This window comes from Haliotis rufescens, unplaced genomic scaffold, assembly GCF_023055435.1.
Source record: "Haliotis rufescens isolate VD_foot unplaced genomic scaffold, xgHalRufe1.0.p SCAF_8, whole genome shotgun sequence".
NCBI lineage: Eukaryota > Metazoa > Mollusca > Gastropoda > Lepetellida > Haliotidae > Haliotis > Haliotis rufescens.
The window spans coordinates 1,471,649-1,487,190 of record NW_025964372.1 but is presented as its reverse complement, the minus strand read 5'-3'; the positions used below and the strand labels follow the sequence as shown (position 1 = coordinate 1,487,190).

At 42.2% G+C, this 15,542-nt stretch overlaps 1 protein-coding gene across 2 annotated transcripts; it reads right to left on the bottom strand.

Annotated features, from left to right (window-relative positions):
* Positions 1 to 5,296: 5,296 nt before the first annotated feature.
* LOC124144656 lies at positions 5,297 to 14,709 on the bottom strand. 2 transcript variants are annotated; one of them, XM_048389580.1, is made up of 7 exons: positions 14,556 to 14,709; positions 10,545 to 11,705; positions 8,284 to 9,459; positions 7,513 to 7,569; positions 6,652 to 6,708; positions 5,925 to 6,006; positions 5,297 to 5,636 (listed from the first exon to the last, which is right to left on the bottom strand). In XM_048389580.1, the coding sequence occupies exons 1-7, from the start codon at positions 14,599 to 14,601 to the stop codon at positions 5,438 to 5,440; spliced, it is 2,778 nt and encodes a 925-aa protein (XP_048245537.1). In that variant the 5' UTR covers positions 14,602 to 14,709; the 3' UTR covers positions 5,297 to 5,437. The 2 variants fall into 2 exon arrangements, with proteins under 2 accessions (XP_048245537.1, XP_046370145.2); XM_046514189.2 differs by having other exon boundaries at positions 8,284 to 9,471; positions 14,556 to 14,708.
* Positions 14,710 to 15,542: the final 833 nt, after the last annotated feature.

The following is a 15,542-nucleotide window of genomic DNA, read 5'->3' as shown; positions in this document are numbered from 1 at the left end:
ACTTATATAGCGACGTGCATGCACGTGTGTGTATGTGTGTGTGTGGCTGCTTGTACTAGTCCGGACTGATGCCGATTTATAGTGCTAGCTCACTGAGATACCATAGTTTAACATGAATACCCCATTCAGACACAGTTTACTGACTCCGAGCCGACCAGTCCTTGTTTTAGCCCCTTAATGCCGAGCGCCAGACAGGGTAACAACAAGTACAATCTTTTAACGTCTTTTTGTATGACGCGGCCGGGGATCGAACCCCGGACCTTCCGCTCTCCGGGCGGACGCTCTAACGCTAGAACATCGCTAGAACATCTGCTTCACTTGCTGCTTTATTACTTTTGAAATTTGCTTTCTGAAATTTCATTTCTTGTAGGTGATTCAAGAATATCTTAAGTAAGCTGGCAAAAAGAGTTAACAAATGCATTCGATTCGTCGATTTCAAAACATCTTTCCTTCTTCTCCGAGGTTGAAAATAGATTCTTGAGTTACTGAGTAAGTTAAAGTTTAACGTCACAGATCCTTGAAATAGTTAAATCTATCATCAATTGGAATATTGTTTTGTGAATAACAGTTAGTGTTTAGCCCTTTAAGAGTGGTCCAAAATTGTTTAGAATCGGGTATACAATGTACAAGTGTTTTTGCTTCCCTTTGAAAAAAGCGCTTTCTTTTCTCTGCAGACACTGTTATATTTATTTCTAATATAATCATACTCATATATAGAGGTTATCACGCGAGTGTGTTTGGGGCTGGTAAATATCCTGCATTAGGAATAAACATTGTATTTAGCGAGCCTTGGCGAGCTAAATACATAGTGTTTATTCCTAATATAGGATATTTACCATCCCCAAACACACAAACGTGATAACCTCTTTATCATATAATGTCATTCTTTAATTCTGTGCTTCAAAATCGCTTTCCCTCACTCAAAAAACATTACCGAAACATTGCGAATTTTCCTGGAATGCGCGCATTAATATTTATTACGTCACAGGGTAAGTAATGTGTCAGTCGGACAGTGACAGTAACCAATATAGTTCCAACTGAAATCTGTTTCTTATACAGTGGCGAAGCAACATATACGCAAAACAACAATTGTTTTTATTTGCCTTTCGCGGCAATCCATCGGTCTGTCCGCTAGAGTAACTGCCCTTTGTCAAAGGGAAGCTAATCTAACCCTAGTCTATGAGACGTCACGACCAGGGTCAGATGTTGTTGACAGTCGGTCTGTCCTGTCATAACGATAAGAAGTGTCGTCAGATGTACACACAGCGACAAAACGAAACAAGGTAACAATTCAAACATATTTCCGCCAAATCCAACTATTTTAATTTGTTGAGGAGGTTTCAAGCCGCAGAGGTCTACAAGCACAGATATGGCTACTGATCCCGCTTGGCTAGGCCTCGTGCCCTCGCCAAATTGTTTCGAAATTTATATCTCCAAAGTTGCCAAAACTTATAAAATGCCTCAGCTACGTCACAGTTAGACACAGATTTTCAGTATATTAGACTGTTCTTTTGATAATGATAGCAATTATCCCTGTAGTTTATCCAGATTCCTGATGGTTAATTCTGACTCGATCGCCGAATGACAAGGGCGACGCCATGTTTGTTTATAAACAGTGAAAGTAGTCCCCTACTTGACCTTTGATATTCGATCTCTATCCGCATATGACCCCAACGGATATCGTTTTTATCCGTTGGCTTTATCCTGCCGAGAAACCTACCCACTATATGATAAAATGAGTTATTATCCTTTCCTCCTAAAATTGTTTAAATATTTACATCATTCTTTTTTAAGTAGCTCACATTCACGGTCAAACCACTGTTGTCTACATGTGTTAAACGTACAGGCTCTTTTCTTATCTTCTAGGTTTGTCAGCACCATACCCGTGCTCGTGGGTTTCATCGAAGTGGTAAACGTCTGAGGCCTGCATCACTTCGGGCTTTCCTCCCACTTTAAGCTGACACGCCGCGATATGACTGGAATACTGTTAAAAGCGGCGTTAAACCAAACTCACTCACTCACTCACTCTTTTCTTATCACTTGCTGCCGCCCACAAGGCCCCTGACACTTGTCTTTATCTATATTGTCTGACACTTCGTCAACAGCCTTTTCTGATAAAGAATAGCATTCACTGCTCAACAAGTTGTTCATAAATTGGCAAGCTTTTATCGTTGACCCAAAACAAATGTCCAAGCCTTCTTATTACTATGTGCTTGCACGGGTTTACTCTGCACAGAAGTATTTGAGCTAGCAAGGACAGGAAGATGAGAGGATTCCGTGTGTGATACTATGTTGAAATTACAACATACGTCAAACAACCCAGATGAACAGATAATGTAATCTATGACGCTAGCTCCTTGATTGCCAATAACCTGTTGTCCCCAACTTCTGAGTCTGACCCACGTCTATCATTATTACATTATGTGTGTCGTGGAGAATGTTTACCGAATCCCTTGGTGTAACTTCCTTCTTGTTGATGAACTTGCCCTGACGAGCTGAATCGACTGCGTGGTAACAACGCCACAAGATCAATAACAAAATATAGGTCCAGGGTACATTTCTCTTTACTTGTATGTTTGTGTGACTGAGTAGAAACAGTAATCACTTCAACTCACATATCGATTTTCAACTCATATATCGCGTTTTGGCCAAGTCTGTTTACTTTAAGATAAGGCTCACTCACGATCACCTTCAGACATAAATCTCCCTAGCCCGACAAATCTTCTCCCTTCCCCCCTCTCAACTATGGTTTGCAGACTGGCGAACTTCAACAGAGGTGCAAATGTACACCCAGTCGATATTTTTACTATTTTCATGAACTCGATGTTCACATATTTTTCGACATTTATGATTGAGGTTGCAAATAGTGATCCCGGATCATCTAGTCGATTTAATTTTTTTTTCAAATCATTTTAATATATAAATGCGAATCTGTTTGATTACAAGACTTAGAAATTAGGAACTTACGTAATGCACAAATGTGCATATCAATTACTAGTCTTATAAGATATCTATTATGGTCGCTCCTGTTACACATTCGGTGACAAGTCTGTCCTGTCCAGAAAGCTTAGTAGGCGGTCTCCGGCCAGATGCTCTGTCCACTTAACCACGGAGGCGGTCTCCGGGCAGACGCTCTATCCACTAAACCACGGAGGCGGTCTCCGGGCAGACGCTCTATCCACTAAACCACGGAGGCGGTCTCCGGGAAGACGCTCTGTCCACTAAACCACGGAAGCGGTCTCCGGCCAGACGCTCTGTCCACTAAACCACGGAGGAGGTCTCCGGGCAGACGCTCTGTCCACTAAACCATGGAGGCGGTCTCCGGGCAGACGCCCTGTCCACTAAACCATGGAGGCAGTCTCCGGGCAGACGCCCTGTCCACTGAACCATGGAGGCAGTCTCCGGGCAGACGCTCTGTCCACTAAACCAGGGAGGCAGTCTCCGGCCAGACGCTCTATCCACTTAACCACGGAGGCAGTCTCCGGGCAGACGCTCTATCCACTAAACCACGGAGGCGGTCTCCGGGCAGACGCTCTGTCCACTAAACCACGGAGGCGGTCTCCGGGCAGACGCCTTGTCCACTAAACCACGGAGGCGGTCTCCGGGCAGACGCTTTGTCCACTAAACCACGGAGGCAATCTCCGGGCAGACGCTCTGTCCACTAAACCACGGAGGCGGTCTCCGGGCAGACGCTCTGTCCACTAAACCACGGAGGCGGTCTCCGGGCAGACGCCCTGTCCACTAAACAACGGAGGCGGTCTCCGGGCAGACGCTCTGTGCACTAAACCACGGAGGCAGTCTCCGGGCAGACGCCCTGTCCACTAAACCATGGAGGCAGTCTCCGGGCAGACGCCCTGTCCACTAAACCATGGAGGCAGTCTCCGGGCAGACGCTCTGTCCACTAAACCACGGAAGCGGTCACCGGGCAGACGTTCTGTCCACTAAACCACGGAGGCAGTCCCCGGGCAGACGCCCTGTCCACTAAACCACGGAGGCAGTCTCCGGGCAGACTCTCTCAAGCGAGTAAATGAAAATGACATTATCAATATGACAGCCATGTCGTACGGATCAGAATTATCGGCCGACCAGTTTTCTAGTATGGCACAGAATAACAACAGAAGAGAATGTTTAGGTACAAAAGGCCACGTTGTGGAAAGCGGCGACGGGCGCTAGATCAAGCAAAGGGAGATAACTCCCAGCAGCAGTGAAAACCATGTGCCCTCTCCTGTACAGCTGATGAGCTTTATGCATTTGTGTCCACCCACGGAAGCATGAGGGCTGGCATGGGCTCCCACTGTACAAGCAGGCAACCGAGCATACGAGCGAAACCTAATCGGTCCAGCGTCCGTCCAAACCTTGCCACACCTGACGAGATATAATAATATAAGACACTAATCAGTGATAAACAATAACAGCATTTATAGTATTTGACGTTTAAGATGCAATGTGCATGAAGTTGCGACAAGAGCAAGGAAAGGGAGGATAACTGTTTTCTAAATATACAGCGTATTGTATGGAGTTACAAGATGGCGAAGTGAGTGTTTGTGAAATGACGTAATATATATGACGTCATAATATGACGTCATTTGAAAAACGATTAACAAGCGCAAGTGTTTGTTTGGCAGCAAGGCCACGTGTTGTCGTTATGGTTATTGCGTATCACAAATGGTATGACAAATGGTATGAGTTAAATTATTACAGAGTGTATAATTATATTACTGAGTGTAACTTAGGGACACTCTGTAAAGTTTAATGCGGGTGTGTGTATGAATGGATGAGTGTGCACCTGTGTGCATGTGGATGAAAGTGAATACATGAAACATATAGCATACTTTGAAATGCTTGGAAGTGAAATTAAGATCATAAGCTAAGGTATTTAGCAGACCAGTAACACCATGTGGCTAAATATTGCGAAAAGACATGTGATCAAATTTTAGGGTCAACATGCTGACGTCATAAAATACGGCGTCATAAACCAGAAGGGGAGATAACTGTGGCGAAGATCAAGGGTCGTAGCGGGGGCAAACACCAAAATATACCAAACAAATAAAGGGTTATTCCACAGGCTACATCCAGAAATATTGACACTTTGAAATGGGATTCGAAATTTGTGAACACATTTCAGAGACATGACTCTAATCACAGATAGATAGATCTTCTTTATTTCCTCCATTTCATGAAGAGTACAAGGTATACAGTGAAAAGACAACATCTATAGTATAAATGTGCACACACACATATATATAGGTATATTACATATATGTCAGAAGTAGTTCATATATTTCAGAGACATGACTCTAATCATATGGGTTTCATGCGCCTTCAGAAGAAATGTCGAAAACATTATGTTAACAAGAAACGCATTACGACGCGTCGCAAATACATGTACACTTACATGACCTACAGTCAAGAGAACTACAAAGATATCAACTTTTTTTTATGCTTGGATGTTGTCTGCATTGTCGCTGATGTTAACGATATTTTCGTAGAAATTCTCTGGGCTGTTTCTTCTATCTAGCTCCAGGTATATGTTACTGCGCTGGGAGAAAGGAGCGTTCAGAGAACTCTCTGTGGGTGTCGGTGGAGCCGGATGACGTTGTGTGCAATTATCCTTAGATGATTTCATCTTCCTGCGCCTGCAAGAAACGACGACGTCCTTCAAAATGACGAGCAAATTAAATCATTTTCTCTGTAAAATAAATAGGAGTGATAACAATGCTGTGATATTATTATGGTTTAATTGTTCGTAGTTAATCATTCCAAAGGAAAACTGCATCAAAGTGGTTGAAGGCACTAGGACAGATTGAAGGTAGTTGTGGGTTTGTCAACAAGACGTCTCCGATATTTGTCGCAGTCTGCCTACTTTGTGTCTCACTCCCATACCACCCACCACATAGACAACCACAGCAGGATGCAATACTTACACATAGAGAACATATCCGATGAAACCGACCAGCAGGGACACAATGATCACCCCACAACACACTACCACAATCATCGCAGCGTCTGGAAACATATAACAAATCAGTACCACAAACTAAACTTTAGGGTTTTGTTCTAGAATGGACATCACTTACATGCAAAGCTTAATGTCTCTAAAAACATTTTAAAATATATTTTCTGTACATTTCATTGATGTTCATAGAAGGTGGTTTCCTCAAAGTGTTTAACCTCTAAGACTGTATCACTTCGGGTTTTCCTTCCACCCCAAGCTGCCAGTCTGTGATTTGACAGAGATACTGTTCACTCAATCATAGAATAAACAAATTGTGAATGTAAAAAGCACAACGCCACGGACATTACGGAAACGCAACCGAACTTGACTGATATCTGTGCACCCATGTCCATCCGTATGTTGCAGTTGCACACTCAGTCCCAGGCTCATTTAATATATTTTCATGTCAATGACCCCACGTCTGGTGGCATGCATCAGGATCCAGGGTGTTCACACTTGTGTTGAAGTAAAACGCACGTCTGACAGCAACACACAGTTCCATAACGATAACTCAGACCAACATGTTCCTGAAGGAACGTACACGTGTGAATTGATGCACATTGGTCTGAACCTAAAACTGGGTTTTTAATGTCGCTAATTATATGTCACACAATAGTTGTACATTCACAGAGGTGCTACTTAAACAAGTCACTTACTGTTATTAAATAGCGGACCTTGCAGAGGAGTTTGTCCCTTAATCGTTGGTGTCGTCCCTAAACAAAATACAAGCAAATATGTATACATGGAAAATGTGATGGTACTTTAAATACATATTTCAACATTCTGGTAAAGAGACCCCAATCAATCACAAAATGAATGCATTTTGCCCTTTTTAAATAGTTGGAGTCATTATACTAATTTGTGTTGCCAAAATCGCACGAGGTAGTGATTCATGTTCTAGTCCCTGAATATGAAGATTATGGGCACAAAGGGTCCATGTAATTGTCAGTGTAGTCTGGCACAAAAACACAACATCACTGACAATAAAAACACAACCATACTTGACTTAGACTTTGCACGTGCATTTTGTGCACCCATGTCACACATCGTTGGTCACTTGACAGAAAAGGGCAACGACTTTGTTAAGTGGAGAGCAGCCAGGCAAATGGTTGAAACCAGGAAATTAGTTTGTCGGCCATTGCTAGACCCAGTACTCGGTACAACACCACTGGAGACGTTTCTTATGTCCAACCTCCAGTGCTTCACGTGCATCCATCTGTTACACGTGCACACTCAGTCGAAGGCTCATTTTCATATCTTTGCATGTCAATGCCTCCAGTTTGCAGACATGCATCATGTTCCAAGAGGGTTACACGAGTTGATGTCTGCGTTCAATGACCATAACTCACATGAACACCTGATTGAAAGAATCATCTTGACTTATCATGTGCACAACCATCTGCTAAAACGTAAAAATGCAAATTGATTCAAACTGATTCAATGCTTTTTTTTTTATGTTGCGAAATATACTATATACTATACATAAACTTTTACAGAGTAAATAATAAAATACTCACTGTCATCAAACATCGGGCCTTGGAGTGGTGTTTGAAAACTAATCTTTTGTGTCGTCTCTGAAAAATATGAGCAAATATTAATTGATATTGAGTTGATACCATGACTGCCAATATAAATGCAACATATTTATTTAATTCCTTTTTCCGGATTTTCGTTACAAATCAGCAAAGTAAACTAGCGCAAGATATGTTATGAATCAACGATCATTCATTGGAGTAAATCTTCCATCTTCCAAAATTATGCATTAATAAAAAAGAAGTATATCTAGACTGTATAAAATCATATCAAATCGTTGATTTATTTAAAACTAGTTTGAGAGCATGATAAAACACACTATTTTTCAGAAACACAATATAAAAACGGGCTATAGATCACCAGCAACTGAAGACGGATCACCATATTAGGGACCATGGGGACTTACAGTACTTTTTTCTACCTGCATGGACCCTAGCAGGGTTTATATCATCCCTTCAGGTGTTAGCAAATCATTGGCACATTAAGCCAAACATTAATAGAACACGTATTCTACGATTACGTGGTAGGAATAAATCGACTTTGAATGACTGTGGTCTTACATCCCCTCTCCAGGAGACAATTCTTTTGCACTACTTCAACCCCCTTCGAGGATACAGCCACTAACAATCTCAGTTATCAGATTTATTCTGCCAATTATAAAAAAAGGTTTATTTCATACACAACATATCAATCAAAATTTATGTAACAATTCAATTTCTTTGAAGAGAACAAGAATTAAACTTGGTTATACTTACGTGTATGATCTGGAGATTTGAAACTGAAGCCTCCATTGTCGATGCGATAATTACTGTATCCCAGGACACCGAAAGATGTATTTGAGCGGATGAACGTTGACGAACCAACTGTGCATGTCCCTACTTTATATGTTGTCCTTGGGATTGGTGTCCAGTCCACGTGAATATTGTTCACTGTAGATCCGTAGCGACGTTCAACATGCACGTTGTTACTTCCTTTATCTGTCAGTATTTGTAAAGTACCACCATAGATTAGTGTACTTTGCTTTGTGTGGTATTTAACGGGTGGTAAGACAGTGAACAAACCTTGCTTGAAGTACCCGCTTGACCCTGCAACAATACACAGTGTTGTCATAACCGGATGTGTGGTGTTGAAGTAAAGATGCGTACGGGGTCCATATCGCTTTTTGTACACCCTTGTGTCACCAACAGATACTGAAGAGCCGTCATTGAACCTGATCTGAGTGTCACTGTGGTCGGTGACGACCTGAAGCTGGTATGGCAGAGAACTGTGATATCGTTCCGGACTATTATCACGAATTGCAACAACATATTCATGTCCATGATGGCTGTTCGGGAGAAGTTGTTCATAGGCAATGAGACGAATGTAAGAAGCAGCTTTATATGTCGCAGTGTAGACGGCGATAGTCTCTTCGGCAGCTACTACTGTTCCAGTGAGATCAGATGAACTGTTGATTGTGAAAGTTTGGTACTCCATTAGTGTGAGGCTGAGCGTGTCTCCATGGGTGTACGTTTTGTTGTCATAGGTTACGTTACCATCCAGTCTAAATGTGATGTCCACATCAGTCTTCTTGCTGTGTGTGGCAATCACCATCAATGAGATGTAGCCACCAGAAGGATGGCAAGAGGTCATGACGTATTTTGTCCCTAAAGCGGAGATGGGGAGTGGAGAGAAACGAGTGTAGCCGCCGAGTCCTCTGATCTGAATCTCAACACTTTCTACATGGATAAGCATTGTTTTATTTTGAATACCATTTGTTGTGTTTACAGAATATTGGGGGTAGAAATAGTCAGTGTTGAATGGTTTGACTTGTCGAGACCAGATCTTCCCTGTGTATGGGTTTTGTATCTGCCATTGTCCTCCTTCCTTTCCAGTTGATGCACGTATCTCAGGGCTGTATTGAAATCTTGTGAGAGCCATCAGGTATGTTCGTCCTAAATACACACCTACTCAGGAAAAACAGGAAGTATTGTCAATTATCACTTCTAATGTAAAATGGGGTAGCTTTTCATATGCAGTTGTCTTAGTACCCTTGGTACTATCTTTCTTTGACTCGCATCCAATCATCACAAAATGTTACATACACAAGTGCACAATTGTTATTAGGACATTTCATTGAAAACATCACGACATAGTGGATTAGCTGGAGATTGAAGAGATCAGTGAAACTGTCTCATATTTAGTGTTGTGTTTGACTTTAAGAACATGTGACACTTTAATTTTAACCTTGATGATCCATTTTGCCAAGTTTAATCTTTTTAATATGTCTCAAAGTATGTTTACAGTGTTTGGACAAATAAGTGACGTTTTTTTTTGCGGTTCAGTATATTTAGATCGATGCATAAAGGTTCAGAGTGACATAAACACTATCCACAAGACTATGACAAGTGGAACAAGTTCCTAAAAGTCAACTTTCCCTTAATGTCAAGTGACATTCCATCAGCTACATTTCACAACTTTTGAGATACAACTGAGCATGCTCTTTCTTCAAAGGTTTCAAAAAGCATCATACGACGCTTGCTTGAAAGTTGACTGAACAGGGTCACAACATTCAAGGCCTCATTCAGGCTTTCAAGAAGTTTTATGGTACAAATGTGAAAGACATTTCCAAACGTTTTAATTCCAAAATTGATGTCCGATGCAATTCACTATTTTCACTTGTACCACATAATCCTGTTTGTCGACAGAGGAGGAACAGGGGTTCCTGTATGAGTATGGGAAGGGGGTTGTCGTATTATGTTTTAATAATAGGAACAAACCAATTTCACAAATAACATCAGCTAAAAGAGTCCATTGTACGATTCCGAGTGTATCATAAATATGTGTTAATGAATGACTACCAAATAGTGGTGACACCAGGAGTTCGTGAAAAGGTCAGTGTATCCCCCCACAACCGTGGTACCCATCATAAACACAGGCAAGTGCAAGTGCACGTCAATCGTTCAGCTGAGAGAACATATTATAGTACTAGTCAAAATAAGGAATTGCATCGGACATTTTAATGAAAGTAAATACATACCTCGGAAAGGATTTGTTGCTGCTTCCTCTGGTGAGAAGCTGTAGTGGTAACAGTGAAAGGGATTTGATCCAGTATAATACTCAAGGACAGTAAAAGGGTAGTCAGAGGAAATGGAGGAATATAAACTGGTAACTGATGATGTTATAGCTCCTACTTTGTATCCACTGCCTGATATTTCTTCCCAGTCTACTGAAATGCGGTATTGATTCTTTTTCTGAATCACCACCGAGTCTGTCTTCCGGGTACAAATCTTGAGACCATAAGAAGACCCCAGACGTGGCACATATTCGCGGGTGTGATTGACATACGATTGCACAGGTGGAATAGTAGCAAAGACACTTTTCGCACCATCTCGTCTAATTAGTGTCACCATAACCGGTCGCGTGGCACTTACATGAAGACTCCTATAGAGTGTTTGCTGATAGAAACGTTTCTGACCAAGGGAAATTGCTGCTCCACTATTGAACTTTATCTGCGTGTCACGTTGCTCTGTGGTCACCTGAAGTTGGCTATGTCTTACAGGAGTTTCAACAACAACAACAAATTCCTGGCCGTAATGTTTGACAGGAAGTAGTTGATCATATGCTGTATATGTGTTGTTGTAAATAATCCCAGCATAGACGGCTCCGCTGTCGCTCGCACTGATCACAGTTCCATTGATATCATACTGGGTGAGTATCGTCAATGTTTGATAGGGACCAAGGCCAATGGAAACACTATCGCCGTCTCTGTAGTTGTGACCGTTGACGTTTACATACCCTTGTGCAATTCTCCAATTGATCTCCACATCAGTGCTTTGGTTGTGTGTTGCCACCACAAGTAGTTTCTGATACTGCCCAGTATACTTACTATCAGATGGCACTATGTACTTGGTTCCCAGTGCAGATATTGGTAGGGGAGAGAACCTACTTTCACCACGTACTTCTATTAGCATATCAGCATCGCTGGGACTTACAATAATGACCTTTGGTTCAATAGCACTTGCAATCTTCATTTTTTCATCAATAGACACTGAGGTAGATCTGAATGATCCACATTGTGTTGATGTTCCATATGCGAAGTGAGGATACTGTACCTGTAAAAGACCTCCAGTCTCTCCAGCTATTGCATAAACATAGGTGTTTCTCGTCTTGTATGCCATAACTGTCAAGAAGTCTTCACCTGTTGAAGTTAAAACAAGATTACAAAGCTGCGTATATTCCAACCATCCGGTACAGAAGGAGGTGCTCAAACAACCAATAAAGGATAAAACGAAGTCGGATAAAATAAAACATCTGTAACCAACACGCTTGTAATAGATAACCCGATGTGACTCTGGGATAAAATTGGTCCCAGCTTGGGAATCTACAATATGTAAGGACCAGTGACTTGGTTGATGGTGATCCATCGTGCCCCGAGGGCGTGTGGAGCTGTTCGTAATATCCAGCACGGGTTTGCCTGGTCCAGATTCGATTAGGTACAGCCCGCTGTGTAGTTTATGAATAATGTATGCTGACTGCGGTGGTAAACAACATTAACTCACTGTCAAAACCAATATTATTTTGGACACAAGGACGAAAAAAAACAAGGATGTTTTACCAGACAAGACACAGAGGGAAGGAAAAATCAAAATAAGAGTTCTGAAATGTCTAATAACTATAATATTATTATAAAATGACGGCCAAAAGAAAAGTTACCAACGGTATGTCTAGGGTAAAATATGACCAACACAATTTGTAGAAGCAATAACAATTGTATTGTAGAAATTCATCATTCAGAACAGTAAAATGCAAATTTACTAATTCAACAACAAGGGGTCATTCGTCCAGTATTCGATCAACAACATTGGTTACAAATTTAAGGTGACGACGGCCCAGACCGTTCAATACGGGATATGACCTTTATGAGCGGCAATGCATCTTCGAATGCGGCGTCGAACTGAGTAGACAAGCATCCTCACATCGACTGCAGGTTTCTGATTCCATTCCTCACGGAGGGCAACGATCAAGGCTTGTCTCGGGAAGGGAGGATGTTGACGTTTCCGAAGACGACGCCCCAGCTGGTCCCAGAGATGTTCTATGGGTGACAGATCTGGTGATCGAGCTGGCCACGGCAGGACAGTCACGTTGTTGGCTTTGAGGAAGTCTTTAGTAATACGGGCTTTATGGGGTGTGGCGTTATCTTGTTGGAACACCGTCCGTTGTTGACGCTTGATGAAAGGAAGAACCACTGGCCGTAAGATATTGTCAATGTAGCGTTGTGCTGACAGATTGCCTTCGATGATGACAAGTTCTGTGTTCTCGTCCCCGCAAATGCCGCCCCAGACCATCACACTTCCGTTCCCGTAAGGTTCCACCTCCTGGACACAACAAGGTAATAGATAATAGTTCACCACGTCGTCGATAAACTCGCGTCCGCCCATCAGGTTTGAAGAGTTGGAACCTGCTGTCGTCACTAAACAGCACTCGCCGCCATTCCCTTGGTTGCCATCGCTGAGTTTGCCTGCAGCACGTCAATCTGGCACGTCGATGTTGACGGGTCAAGGTCATGCCCTTGAAAGGGCGATAAGCCCGGAGACCATAATGTCGTAGTCGGATGTCCTAAGCTGTTGGCAGCTGATGACGTCACAGTAAGAAATCTGTTCCTCAGATGAAGTACCCGTAAAAAGCGGTCATCCTGCGGGGTCGTGACCTTTGGTCTGTCACTCTGTGGTCTGTCTGCGGTTCTGCCAGTCTGTCGTAGACGTGCGACCAGTCTGGTAATGGTCATTTTGGAGCAGTTCATGTCAATGGAAACCGCTCTCTGTGTCGCTCCTATCTGCAGCATACCTATGGCTCTCTCCCTCTGGACATTGGTCAGTCTTGGCTTGTTCGTTGGTGTTAATCATCGCAACCAATGATAGGGAACAGATCCGTGCGTAATTTATACCCGGAAATTGCACGATAATTTGGGAGAGATTGTTTTAAAAAAATGCTGCAAAACACCAATATCTCCCAAAATCCGTAAAGCACGTGCAAAGAACGACAGAGAATATGAAGGCTGTATTCGTGAGACGTGTTCTTTACTGTTTTTGAACAGGCTGGCATCTTTGTTTCAAAGTGGCAAATCAGTTAATGTTGGTAACGTTTCTTTTGGCCCTGATCAGTTCATGACCAAGTCACGACGTGTATTAAAAGGACGGTATGACAGATGAGGGAGTGTATCTCCATAAATAGCGCACAATTACATGACAGAGTCGCGATCCTCCCAACTGATCTTGAATTATATGACGTCAACGCCAGGGAATATCGAGTCTCGAATATCTGCCGTAACAGATTTCACCGGGCTCTTTAAAGGCAAAAACCAGTGATGACATCAGGTTTACGAAAAGGGCACGCATGTCCTGTCCTACCGGTCGCACCCGCCATAACATTTGCATAACAAACACGTTTTAGCTGGCACATGTCCAACAAGCTATTTAAGGTTGTAAAGGATCCCAAACTGGCACTTGGCTTTGAAGATATTTTTAGTTTGTTTGCTGTTTAACGCTGCTGTCAACAATATTCAAGTTGTGTAACCAGTAATCCATGCTTGTAAAAGTCGATTAAACTGATTTTGAGGTCAGACTTTGTGATGTAGACGATTGTGTTTCATCGTTACTCGATGAGTTGATCATTGCTCGTGCATTTAGTTATGGTTGGATGGTCTAGGTCCATTATCCTAACTTTATGACAAGAGAGACCAGTGGGTGATACTGTGAGCTACGATCCACGCAGTCGGTGGACGTCGATACGCTATCAACCAACTCGGCAAGTGTGACCAGCTGACTCGACATATACACAGCTTGCTCAGGTCAAATCAAACCAGGTACTAAAGTGATTACTAGAGGCTTCAAATTCCTGAGGCATCATATTCGACTCTCACTTTCAGCAATTTTTGACGATATTTCGAAAACAAACAAGTTTAAATCTTGAACAACTTTCTTGAATATAAGTTGTAATTCATCAATTCAACAAGTTCCATGTTTCAAATGAGCTACAGACCCGTACTTACCACTGACACAATGCATTGCCAGAAGGAGCAGCGTCAAAGGAAACATCTTGTCAATGATCCTTGCAATACAGGGTCGAAATTCGACAGCTCCCCCCAGTTACAATGCTGTGTGAAGCCAAGCATAGGTATGTGGTTTGAAATATACTGTCGATACTGTAAGTAACGAGGGACAAATTGAGAGTTCATACCGACTCATGCCCAAACATGCGCATTTGTATATCACTTCCCTCCTTGTTTAAACAACCCAAAGGACCGCCGTTAAAGTAAACACGTTTTTAAGAAAACAGCAGAATAGGTGTCAGTGTATTGTACAACCCAGCCATATTGATTATGTCAATATAAAATGTCGAGTGATTGTTGACATCTGGATTGCCTGTTCAGCGTGTGTCGTCGCATACATCTATTTATAACTTATCACGACGAGGGGTTGACACCCTACCACCAGTAGGCAATTGCAAGTCGTCTAAAGCGTCGCGATTGGACACGGAGAGTAACGTCCCTTATAATTGTCAGAAAGATATGATCGTGGTTTTGAATCCGGGTTTCTATAATTGGTAGAATCATACCCTGAGATCAAACTGACACAACTGAAATATGCCTAAAATGGCACATCCACACATTCTCTCTGTGATAAGGGTTAGGTTTTGTCGTTTTTTTTAAATTTAGGAAATAAGGAAACTGTGAAGAGTATCTTAAGCTGTGTGTTCAGTTGAAACACACATTTTTGCGATCAAGTACATGTGTGGCCAAACACTACAACCTAAGTAATTATTATGATAAGTGAGCAAGATTAAAAAAAAACATTTGACGGTTCAGGGATTTGGAAAAACGCTAACCGATCATGAGCACAAGGCATGTGAGTACATGTGGACATCGGGTCAAATAGGCACTTAAATAAAGAGCCCCATACACTGGTTGCCGATAGAAACGTTTCTCACAAAGGGAAGATGCTGTGCCACTATTCAACATGATCACGTGGTCTGTGAT

Coding starts and splice junctions, on each gene's coding strand:
- LOC124144656 (XM_046514189.2), bottom strand. CDS start 14,601: ATGTTTCCTTTGACGCTGCTCCTTCTGGCAATGCATTGTGTCAGTG. Junction 9,472..10,544: donor AGCAACAAATCCTTTCCGAG/GTATGTATTTAC, acceptor TTTCCTGAGTAG/GTGTGTATTTAGGACGAACA. Junction 7,570..8,283: donor CAAATCTCCAGATCATACAC/GTAAGTATAACC, acceptor CATATTTTTCAG/AGACGACACAAAAGATTAGT.